This window comes from Electrophorus electricus, chromosome 7, assembly GCF_041902795.1.
Source record: "Electrophorus electricus isolate QZ-2024a chromosome 7, ASM4190279v1, whole genome shotgun sequence".
In the NCBI taxonomy this organism is placed as follows: domain Eukaryota; kingdom Metazoa; phylum Chordata; class Actinopteri; order Gymnotiformes; family Gymnotidae; genus Electrophorus; species Electrophorus electricus.
In genome coordinates this window covers 24,450,622-24,463,104 of record NC_137503.1, presented here as the reverse complement: position 1 = coordinate 24,463,104, position 12,483 = coordinate 24,450,622, and the positions used below count along the sequence as shown (strand labels likewise).

The window sequence follows — 12,483 nt, the reverse complement described above, 5'->3', positions numbered from 1 at the left end:
TCTATATGCTTTGCTTTTCCTCTCTGCTACATATACTCTCATGATAGAAAATTCCATTACAAATGGAAAACAGCGATAATATTTTCCGTATGGAAGAGATTAATTTATTAATCAGGTTTTTAGTTTTTTTTTTTAAATTATACTATAACACTATGTTACACTATAAGTCTGCATGTTCACACATCATGTGCAATTTGTCAGAAAGTCTATCTATATCTATCTATCTATCTATCTATCTATCTATCTATCTATCTATCTATCTATCTATCTATCTATCTATCTATCTATCTATCTATCTATCTATCTATCTATCTATCTATCTATCTATCTATCTATCTACCATTCACACACACACACACACACACACACACACACACACACACACACACACACACCTATGGGCTAGGGATTATATAGGCCTACTTTTGTGCACAAAACATGAACCCACACACAACATAACCCATAGACACACAAAGGCACTTGACGATATGGAGTCATTGCTATCAAGCCCCATCTGTGACAATGCAGCCACATTCTATTATATTCTGAGTGGACTAAGTATTGTTCAGTAGCCATGGTTTCATATTCATAATCAAGCAGGTTTTGTTGGATTCCAGTGATTGTTTCAAGCAAAAGACTACAGTGAAAACAATACAAATTCTCAGGCTGTACAGGCTAAACTCAGCACAACACAAATATAACAGTATTTTTGAAATGTTCAGGTGGCATACATTAGAAAGGAATCCATACAGTGCAATGCTACAATTGGTTGGGATGCTGAACACAATGCCCCTATTCATTACCCATAAACCTTTTCAGGCTGTCAGTGGAGAAACCTAATTTATTTTGCTGTTGCAATATAGGTATAGAAATTAAGAAAGTCCCTTTTTTTTTCAAGTGAAGAAGTGATAATTAAGATTATTGTCCAGCTCAGAGAAGACAGTTGTATCTAGTTCATACAGCTAGCGTGTGGTGTGGGGCAGGTAGGCAGGGCGGTAGGGAGAAGGCCGGAGGCAGGCGGGGAAGGCCAGAAGGCACAGGGATTCACAACTGTGTAGTGTGAGCAAGGGGGAGGGTCTCCCCAGGGAGAGTGAGATGGATGCACGATAATTACATTCAGTTCTCTGGGAGATGTTGAGCATATCAAATGAATGCTCTTCCTTGCATCAAAAATGACCTTTGTTGCAGAAAAGCAGCTGTCACTTAAAATGGGTTAGTCAGCCATTTTGTCTTCTATTTTTAGGATCTGGGTCCTTGAGATTTCTTGGAAAGATAAGGGTGATCATTAACAAACAGGACCATGCATCAGTATAACTCAATATGGTGATGTGGTTATTAGAGCATGAAACCTTGATTTTTGATTCATAAATTTTATCAATGAATGTGCACATATATATATTTTTCTGTAATTGTCCATTAACCTCTGAATGAATTACTCATGAAGCACAAGTGTGTAAGGGTGACAGTGGAGTTCAGTGGAGATATTAATTTATATCTCCTAGAAAAGATTAGTGAAAATCCTTGTATGCAGTTTCAGCACCTGAATAGTGGACAGCACCCTTTTAACCTCAGTCAGAATTACCTCTGCTCTCACTGTAACATGTTAGAGATACATGTCTAACTAAATCCATAAAGAAAACTCTATCTCTAGAGAGAGAGAGAGAGAGAGAGAGAGAGAGTACTTGAAGGTGTCTGTATGATATTGGGGCTGACATGAGGAAGCAGGATACATGAGCAAACATTATTTATTTATTCCCATGTCTAAGTGTCCAAGGATGGGGAAAATGGTAAAAAGAACAAACAAAAAGGAACACAGCACTAACAGAATAAGACTAATTACAAATAAATAACCCAAGCAAGCATCCACAAAATAACACAGAGCAAAAAACAAGAACTAAACCCAAACATAAAAAAAGCACTAGAAAACCAAAAAGAGCAAAACAAGGTAGACCATAACTAAGAACACTGCAGTTGGAAAATGTATGATTGGAGACAATAGGGAACAGGGGAGTATATATACCCAAGTAATGGGAACAAGCGACGACTGAACCAGATAAATTAGGGGTGGGGGGAGTAACAAGTCAGAGGTGAAAGGCTGAAAAAGGGGTGGAAACTGAGTATGGTGCCAAAACAAAAACAAAAGCACACAGATGAGATGACAGACAACATGGATGGTAGAGACTGACCTGGGAACCTGTGACAGTGTACCATTGAATATTTGGATGAGATGACAAAAATTCGGGGACTTGCAAACTTGCAAGAAGTTATGTTGTGTTTAGTATAAAGTCAAAACAAAATATTGCAGGTGCAAAGTATGCATGTGTATGTAAATCACTTTTCCAACCAATAAATATTAGACTGGGAACTCATCAACGCAGTACACATGAGCTCCTCTAAAAAGCCAGATGGTTAGAGCAGCTATTTCTGTTACAGCCTCAGCACACAGTCACTTCATTGCATCCATTGCTACTTCACAGGTGTTCATACGAAGTAAAACTCACAAGTAGCGTACAAATGTTTTATTATTTTTTTATTCATAGCCAACCTTCTTTTCATGTTGTTTATTATTTTGTCAGGTACACACATAGTGAGTCGATATGCCTCTCCTAGCCTTGGGCTGTTATGCATCTCCTCGTGCAGACAACAGTTCAGCAGGCCTGTTCTGGGCTTGTGGTGCTCATTGGATAATCGCCAGAGACGTCGCTATTGCGGGCACTGTGGTATGTTTGTTTTCAGGGCAGCAGTAAGCCCTAATCCTGGCATAACTCATGATAAATTATACGCCATATGGTAAATCTGCCGTTAGCAATGGTGTGACCCACTCCCCTTCTTACTGACATCTGGACAGAGACACATAACGTCATTCGTAGAGACAGGTCCCGTTAATATAAAATTGATAAAACGAGTGTAATCATCTGGCTTGTGGCCAAAAGGCCACTTGCTGACAAATTATGTCATGTTTAATTATTGCATGCTGCATTGCATTTATAATATAATCTACTTATTTTCTGCATGAGGCAGTAGTCTCTGTGTGGCATCAAATGTCAACCTATTGCAAAACTGCTCTTTGCTTCCTTTATTCATATATTTTATTTTAGGCGTGTGCATTATAAAGTGGGGTACCAAATTCTGTGAAAGATTTCATTGCTACTGCTCCTGATGATCTGACCAGTGTTATTCTGCTTGTGATTTTCCAAGACTGGATAAAGTGACTATGCTTAACCAGAAGGTGGTAGTGCTGTACCACTCGGAGTGACAGCTTCAATACTCCACATACATTGCTGAAATAGTTCAGATGAACTGATGAACTGTGTCAATTCACACACTGTATTCTTTTATATGTTATATAAGCATGTAGTAAAACCTAAATGAGTTTCATGTCTACATTATATGTATTGCAATACTAGCTGTTATCAAAATCGCTAAGATTATTATATGTTTGAAATAACATTTAACATTCACATTTTTTTATCCACTTCTTACATGTTCTAATGTTGTTCTGTATGCAACTCAAAGTATCATGCCAACAAAGGAAAGAGAAAAGACCTCTGATGGCATGTTCAAGAAAATTGCAGGCAAATGTTCTTTTCCCTCCAATATGATTCTGCATATATAAAAGAGAAAATCTTTGTCATATCAGTGTTAAGAATGTGTAAATGTGTACATCAAAATAAATAATATTTAAAGCCTCTGTAAACTAGTATTAATACACTGCCAATGAGTATTATTACAGTAATTATTAATACACCTCCAGCAGCTACAAAATGCTAGTTGTTCAATAATGTGCAAGTACATTAAATCTATTAACCTTTTCAAGAGTAGTTCTTCACATCAACCAAATATAAAGGTATGTGAGGATGAATTTTAAAAAGAGCTGTCAGGATCAAAAGTATCTTCAATATCAATTTGCCCATCTCTAAAAACCCATCCCCTCATGGGTTTTTCTGCCTGACACACTTTGATGGTGAAGAATGTAAAAAAAAAAAACAGGTGAGAATGCACAAGGTGAGAGAATAATTAGCCCAGCTGTCAGTTCACATTCACAAGTTACTAAAACCCTGAGGGCTGGTTTGATCATATAAAATAAAACTTGGGGGCAATGTAGGGATTAATATACCAAAACAGCATTCTAAGAACACTAAATTCCTCTCACAACTTACTTTTGTTACTAGTGCGTACTACCAAAATGATATAATTTAAACCAACGGGGGGGTGTTGGGTGAGGCCAAAGGTCACTGTTGGAGTTGTGTATACCAGCGAACTAACTAGAGTATTTTTTGGGTGAGTGTCAGAGATTGAACAGGTGGGGTTGTGCACCTGGGTGTGCAGCCATGGGAGCACTCTGCCACTTTGATAGCCTCCTCTGGTGACTCAGGGTGCTGGTTCCATGCCACCGTGCCCTCTGGCATTCTGGTGATGAACTGTTCCAGTAACACAAGGTCAAGAACTCTCCAAGTTTTTTTGTTTTTTTTTGGAGTGAAGCCATGGCCTGCAAGAAACCCAAAGCTGCTGACAGAGCACAAAGGTTCTAAATTCCCTGAGCGTGCTTAAATCTAAAGTCCCTAAGTGTGCTTAAAAGCTGTCTGTGCTCCTCAGAGATCTGATAGGCCCCCTGGAAGACAGTTGTCTTCAGCCCATCGTAGTCCATCTCACGGTGCAGAGAGCTGCTGGGCGACAGGCTGGGATTTGCTGGTGAGGAGAAGAGGACAGACAACCCACTCCACCTTCATCTGCCTAAAGTCCGTGCTTGAAGAGCTCCACAAAGGTTTCCAGATCATCCTGCGGATCACAGCTGGAGCGCTACAGCACACTCCTGAGGATTCACCGAGTCTTGTCCCGCCCAGTCGCAGAAGCTCCAGCCTTGGCCTGCTGCACCTCCTGCAGGTCGAGGACGGCCTTGCGTAAGGTCTGCTGCAGGCTGCCAGGCTGCCTTGTTCAAATTGACTGGATTCCATTTCAGCGTAATTATCCAGGTCAACACTGCAGCATCCTGGGTGTGCTGGGGAGCGAGGACATGGGAGACAGGAGGAAGGAGTGCAGATCTGTCTTTTAATGAGTATTAAAGGAAAGGCTCAGCATAGCTGTGGTAGTAGGCTCAGAAGATCAGTCCAGGCTTTTCTGTTCCCTGTGACAGATTCCAGCCCCTCCTGTGGGACACCCAGACACTGTGAGGTATAATCCCTCCAGCAGGTCCTGGGTCTGGCTCTACGCCTCCTTCCAGTGGGATGCTTGTGTTTGTTTATTCTATCGGTCACTACTCCTGTCTCGTGATCCTAGGTGAGGATGGGGATGTAGATTAAACAGGACATAGAGAGCTTCGTCCAAAGAATAAGATCCCGCTTCACCACCACAGACACATTGCAGCACTGCTGCTGCGGACCCAATGCATTTGTCAACCATATATTTAAAAAAAATGTAAACAAAGAAAAACTTTCTCTAAGGCTGAGACCCTTATATTCAATAATTTATTATAAATACCATTTGCTGCGAAATTATTTTATTTGTTTAGTTGTTTCATTGCATTAAACCACATTAATCTCTATCATAACAATGCATTTCAATGGCCAGAACACAGTATAAAACTAGCTTTACTGGAGCAGAAACTACAATGCATTAACACCAGCAATACTTTATATAGTATTGAAAATCATCTACAATATATTACTTTGATTAATCATGTGACTATAGACAATACCCCTTCAGAGTCATTTGGTCATTCTGGTTTGACCTTGATTTTCAAATATTCCCACATTACAGACTAACACATGACTGATTATGAACATGTAACTTCCCAAATTTCTGCAGCAAACAGAGGAAGTAGATGACTGGAGAGGCAGGAGCCTGAGAGACAGGAGGAAGTGCTCTGTGTCAAATATGTGAGTACCGCACTGCAGAGTAAATATTTCACATTTTGATCTCAGAACAAGACACACTGCACTGTGGTGTCGCATGCATGCCATTCCCCTTGAGAGCAAACACAGTGTTCCTACTGAAAGCATGATAAACAGAACTGACACCACTGTGACATTTCATTTTTAATGTCAACATTTTTAATGTCAACATCACTTACATTCATAAGCTTGGTACCAGACTTTAAAGTTATGCTCCAATCAAAAAGTAAACAAGTTATCTTACTCACCGTCATCATTTGCCTCTAGAGTCATTGTACAATGCTATGCGTGATCACTTCTCACCTACTCCATAGCTGTACCGAACAGGCTGCTATAAATTCTATAGTCAGCCGGAATCCTGGAAGTGCTTTTGTACTCTGGAATCAGTTGACTGACTGAACCAGCACACATATGACACACATAAACAAAACATAGGAACACAGATGGTTTAACGTATCAAATTCTTGTGAGGAAAATTATCCTGCAACCTGCATTAGGTTGCTGCAAAAGATAAGATGTGAAAAAGACAAGTGAAGATAAAACAACTTCCTTGTCATTTGTCTTGGCATGCTGAAATATTCCCATGTCACTGGACAGACGGAAACATTCCCATTTCATTAGGCAGGCTCACTAAATATGGCAAAGTAAGCACAGCAGCCATCCTCAGACAATTGAAAGAAACACATCATTGTTAAAGAGGAATGTTGATGTAAGGTGCAGGGATCTTCTGACTTCATACTCAATCTTTGCTCTTGTTAGTAATGACTCTAACAAGCTCTGATTTTGAAAGTAAGTTGTGGGGATCTGATCTCATACTCAATCTTTGCTCTTGTTAGCAATGACTCGTTAAGAAGTTCTGTTTTTGGGTATGCTATCTGAGGCATAATCCCCACTTCTTAGAGCAAACAGTCCCTCATCCCCTGCTACTGCTCATGGACTTGCCATCAATATGTGACCATGGCAAGTCCATGAGACTCAAATGGGACTCCAGTGGCCTAGGGCTCACCAGTTAAACAATCCAGTGCTTAAACAGCATGGCAGGGTGCAGGGCCTCATCCCAGTGCAAAGAAGAGGAGCTACTTAATTGCTATGAGGCCTTGTAGGCAGTCCTGAGCTGCAGCATGCCACACTTTGGCCCAAACCGTCGCTGTTTTAAAGCAGATGTCGGACAGACAGTCAGGCAGGCTCAGCATATGTGGCATCAACAACCAGCTAATCAGCCACTGGTAATAATACATGTTAAACAGATGTAAGAGACATAAACATCACTTCTATCAAAGCTCTGGGGGGTCAAAAAAGCAGATGGCAAGAGGTGAATTCCAAGGCTAATTCCCAGCTATTGTTTGTTCTGTAGATAGAGTGGCACAGCGTATGTCACATGACTGCCTGGTTACATGGAGTGGAAGCACCAGTTTGGCTGCTGCAAGAACTAAACAAATTTGAGCGTCGCAGGCAGATGTACGTAATGCAAGCCAACATTTCATCCCATCGCTGAGGTCAGTAGGTCAGTAACACATGTATAAATTCAGCCCACCGCAGAGCTCTGTGTATTGTTAAGGAAAAGAATCATGTGCTCTCTCCCAGAGCAGTTATAGTGGCCAAGCTGTAACCCATGCCTCTCTCAAAGAAGAATGATGGTAACGATCAGCTAGGCTTGGAGGATTGTTCACCAGACGGCAGTCACGACTAATCGATGTAGAGAATGCTCCAGCAGTCCCCTTGTTCCCCATGCCCTTTCTTTGGCGCTATTGCTACCATCTTTCAGCAGCCATTGTAAAGCCAATCTTTGGTGGGACATTTACGATGTCAGTAACTACACAAACCAAGGATATGTGCAGTGAGGTGTAACACGGTTGGCTGGGGGTGGATGGGTATGTGAGAATAAGGGATCTTCTGACCACAAAAACTCCCCCCCCTTCATGAATTCCCTGCAGTACAACCTAGATTTGCATCTGGGGGAATTTTAATTTGAGGAAAATACAGACCAGAAGCTGTCACAGTTTTATTTATTTATTGTGCAAAGAAGAATCTTTCATGATTCTTGTTAACTGGCTTGGATGTGTGGCATTTTCAATTTATCACATGCCTAAATTAAAATAAAACAGTTAGCAGCAGGTCTCACCACAGTAAAACATAAAATATCTCACACTGCACTCACTTATAAAGCCATGTGGTCTTCTAGTATACCTGCGCTATCAGCCAAAATGACTGAATGAAAATTAAATGCGGTCATAGAAAATGCTGCTTAGCTACAGTGTTAAGCTACAGAAAAGAAAAAGCATGGCAGGCTCCTGGAAAGCAATAACAATAAAAAATAATCTTCAAGTGATCAGCTGGAAATGTGAAAAAAACCCAGTGAAAAAACAGTGGCTATAAACCTGCACTCTTTAACACAGACATGAACTGATAATATGCCCTTCCCTGGTAATAAAATCTTTGTTTTATTTAAAAAAGATACTCATAGCCTATAAGACTGACTCCCGTTAAAAACAGAAAAGGTAAGATCCATTCCCTTTGTTGGTGCAAAGTACGAAATAGAAGAATATCTCTTTTGTCTTTTTAAGCATTAAATAATGCTGCTTTACTTATACACTGTGAATAGGACTCATTGTCCAAAAAGCGAACAGAACAGACCTGTACTGTTTTACATTCATCCTCACAAGTGATACTGTCATTGTAACTCACCATGAAATAATTGAAATACTTCTGAAAGGCTTTGCTTTGTGGCACCTCAAACTCCAGGGCAAGTTTATACAGACTTTCTGGCTGAATATCTTTGATATCAAACGCTTTAGTCATGGCGTATTCAAGTCTCCAAGTGGGCCTTTCTTCTTTGTTTGCTTCGGTGAGATTCAAATAGAACTGCCAAAGATCCTTTAGAAAGAAGGAGAGAATGGGTTTACCAAAAGGGTGAAAAGCAGTGCAGGAGTACTACTCTGCAGAAGCACCTTGATTGAAGCATACCATGTAATTAAATCTGAGTGCCATTAATCACTCCACAACAGACCCTGGCTGAAGGATGGCAATCAGCTGGCACATCTACATTCTCAAACTAAGTGACCTCTCTCAAAAAGAAGCATTGCTTTTCACATTCTCAAGTTCATATGGTTAGATTATTACAAAGTTTATTTACAACATTTTTCATAAACGCTCACAAAAGCTTTTGGAGATGTGATAATGTTTTAATTTTATTGAGTACAGGTTTTAAAACTGTATATTTCTGATTCAGTCGAGCATTCAAATAGGCATATTTCTCTGGTGAAATGACCTTGAAAATCATGGTGTTTTTCTGAGGTGTCACCTACCTGTAAGCCATAGTCCTGGGAATTGTAGAGGTACATGCGGACAGCAGGATTATTTGAATACTGCTCTTGAACACTTCTGATTGGGGTCACAGCCGGTGTGACAAAGACAGAGTTGACAGGCTTCCCTTTAAATTGGTGAGGATTTATGGCACAGAATGAGAGCATGTATTCACCCAAAAAGAGCGTGTAACTTTTCCGCATGTTTTTCAGGGCATTCTCACAGCTATAGTGTTGGGTTGTTGCCCTTTCAGCTGTTGTACTTTTAGGAAGTGTATTGATAATGGTGGGAGTAGTGACGCCATTTCTTTGGAGATATATTCATAGATAAGAGGGCAGCGACAACCCCTGTTCACAGCTATCCACTATAGTTATTTAAAGACAATACAATAAATAGGTTCTTTAATGTGAAATTGTTTGTACTTAGAACAGGCTGTTACCTTGTCGATCCAGCAGAACCATTATGCTGTTGCGATGAGTGTGACCATAGAAATGGCCCTGAATGATGTCACTGTAGTTGCGGAATATGTCCACTAGCCTCTCGTTGAAGTGCTCCCTTATGGCTGTGGTGTTTTTAGCATACGGCAGGTAACCAATTGGAACATGTGCAATCACATAGGCCTCAAAGGAAGAGAGAAACAGAGCGTGGAAGCATCTGTAAAAGGTATACAAACTTATGTCCCATCAAAGCATGACAAATCGAAGCAGTGATGGAGTGTGTACTCACTCTCTCCATGCTCTGTTTGGACATCTCCAGCGTGTCTTCTAGCCATTGGAGCTGGTCTGCTGGGTCAGTCACGTTCACGGTCACCTTGTTGGGACTGTAGTAAAGGTTTGTGTTCAGACTCACCAGCCGGAGTCCAGGCTTAATCAGCTGAGAGTAAAAGCCACCTTCATAAGAACAACAGCAGATAAAGAGTAAAAGAAAGATCCACCCCCCCCCCCCCCAAAAAAAAAAAACAAACAAAAAAAAACAAAACTGATACTGCAAGAACTGGAGCATCATAATAGTAATAATGAGCAAATGATAACACTCCTATCTGTTTAAATGTACCTTTACGCAGAGTAGCCAAGGCTTCTGAGTGCAGCCATGGAGCCCAAAGAGTGGCTGCAGCCTCATAAACTTCACATGCATTCACAGCAAGTTGATCCTGAAAGACACAAAGAAAAGTGCGATACTCAAAATAGGCCAATATGTCGATACACGGTCTGATTTTTATAATGTACTTTGGTATAATAATATATATTGTAAATCCTACACCAACACACACACACACGGTGACTTGCCAGACTGAGGGTAAGGAGGAGAATTACCTGTGGCCAGTAGTCATGGTTGCCCAGGGCAGGGTATACTGGCAGCTGAGGGAAAAACTGGTGTATGGTGTGCGTCATGTTACTGATTACACTGATCACAATGTCTGTGGATAGTTCATCTATTGGAACATGAGGGGGGCTGTCTCTAGAGAGAAGAGAAATGCATATACAAGGGGCACTGCATCAGCTAATAAATAAAGATTATATATGCAAACACAAGTACTAATGTGCACACATTGATGCTTTATTTTACAACACATCATGCTTAGAACTTTATTTGCGTATGTAGGATATGGAATGTAGGGATGTAGGTTGGATTAGAAAGTACATAACAAAGCAGATTTTTAAAACTTTCTATGAAAGTGGGACAATGTACACACACATTGTACACAAACACATTGTATATCATATATGAGCAATGTGTATTTTTTAGTCCACCAGTTTGAATGTGGAAAAAGTACAGTTCCCCTTTAAAATGTTCACTATCATATTTGCAGAAGTTTGCTTACAGGAATAACAGATGACCTCTCGTTAGAAATGGAAAACATACAAACATTTAATCGCAGAACTGCAGAAATGCAAATCTCATACCCTGTCCAGATAATAAACTCAGGCTCTAAATCCACATCCTTCATGTATCTGAAGGCAGATTCAATTAGCTGGTATGGAGAGTCACACAGGAAATCACCAAAAAGCCCTGGGTCTGATGCAGGGAAGCCCTTTGAGGAGAAACACACTTTGGTGGGATCTTCTGTGATATGATAGCTGGGATCCAAATGCAGGTCAGAGATATGCCAGAATTTGCCTGTAAATGAAAACAATATTCAATAGCAGGGAGGTTTTCAATTCAGACTTACGCTTTAGTTTATTCTTTAATTCTCTGCATGTTTTAGAATGCTCGTTGTTTCTTCTTGCACTGACCATTTTGTTTCTTAGGATATGATATATTAGTTACAGAGTTACAATTTTAGGAAAATTATAATTAACATTGGGGTAGGTTAACGAATTAAAATCAATCATAAACAACAAACAATAGCCTCTAGATGAGACTAAACATGGGAATCCCAGGAATAGAAGAACACTTTTAAAAACTCACTTATACTCTGACGGTGCCACTCCCGAAACGGGTCGTTTATTGGTACAGCAGAAATCAGTGGGTACAAAAACGAACAAGCCAAGTATCGTAAAATAATCCCCATACTTTATTACCCCTTGCCTGCGAAAGTTCTGCACTGAAAAATTATTTTCCGAGCAAAATCCAAACAGGAAGTGTATTGTGATCACGTGACGTACAACTGCGGTTTAAAAACTTCTGGCAGTCGCTGGAGCAGACTGGATCTTCTACTGTATGGGCAACAGTTACCGCTAGAGCGCATTGTAGTTTAGGTGAATTGTTTTCTTCTAATTTTAGAGTTAGTAGTAACAAGTGCACCGTAAATTATAGACTATAAATTATCTGGAATTGTGGTCAATAAATGGGATAGCTGTAGTATCTCGGTAAAACGACACGCAATGCTCTGTAAATGTTACTGTAAGTAATAAAATTCGAGATACAAAAAAAAAAATCTTTGCTTCTGGATCTGATGACCTGTGGTGAAAGAAACCAGTGATTAATAAATATTCAGTATAATCACCAGTCCACTATTTAATGTCGAAAACAAGTTCAACATAGACTTTGTAAAAGAATAAAGAAAGCTGAATTTAGAAATAACTCAAATCACGAAGGCTTACTTAGTGAACTCGGTGTGTGTGTGTGTGTGTGTGTGTGTGTGTGTGTGTGAGAGAGAGAGAGAGAGAGAGAGAGAGAGAGAGAGAGAGAGAGAGAGAGAAAGAAAGAAAGAAAGAAAGAGTGAACTGAGGTGTAACAATAAATTCAATAAATGAATGCGTATCAATAAATGCAAGCACTCAATCTCCCCCCAAGTGGTAAACCATTTTGTACACGTTATCAAAGAGGAAAGTTCACGTACAGACGT

The 12,483-nt window shown here is 40.1% G+C and overlaps 1 protein-coding gene across 1 annotated transcript; it reads right to left on the bottom strand.

Annotated features, from left to right (window-relative positions):
- Positions 1 to 7,880: 7,880 nt before the first annotated feature.
- On the bottom strand, positions 7,881 to 11,791 carry smpdl3a (sphingomyelin phosphodiesterase acid like 3A). The gene is made up of 8 exons (XM_026999680.3): positions 11,604 to 11,791; positions 11,099 to 11,312; positions 10,508 to 10,652; positions 10,248 to 10,344; positions 9,921 to 10,084; positions 9,634 to 9,814; positions 9,197 to 9,321; positions 7,881 to 8,765 (listed from the first exon to the last, which is right to left on the bottom strand). Exons 1-8 carry the CDS (start codon positions 11,704 to 11,706, stop codon positions 8,451 to 8,453), a joined length of 1,344 nt encoding a protein of 447 aa, XP_026855481.2. The 5' UTR covers positions 11,707 to 11,791; the 3' UTR covers positions 7,881 to 8,450.
- Between the last annotated feature and the right edge of the window lie 692 nt (positions 11,792 to 12,483).

Excerpts from the sequence above, each read along its gene's own strand:
- smpdl3a (XM_026999680.3), bottom strand. The coding sequence starts at position 11,706 with ATGGGGATTATTTTACGATACTTGGCTTGTTCGTTTTTGTACCCACTG. Across the intron at positions 10,345-10,507 it reads ACCATGACTACTGGCCACAG|GATCAACTTGCTGTGAATGC; the intron begins GTAATTCTCCTC and ends TGTGTCTTTCAG. Across the intron at positions 8,766-9,196 it reads CCCAGGACTATGGCTTACAG|GATCTTTGGCAGTTCTATTT; the intron begins GTAGGTGACACC and ends TTCTTTCTAAAG.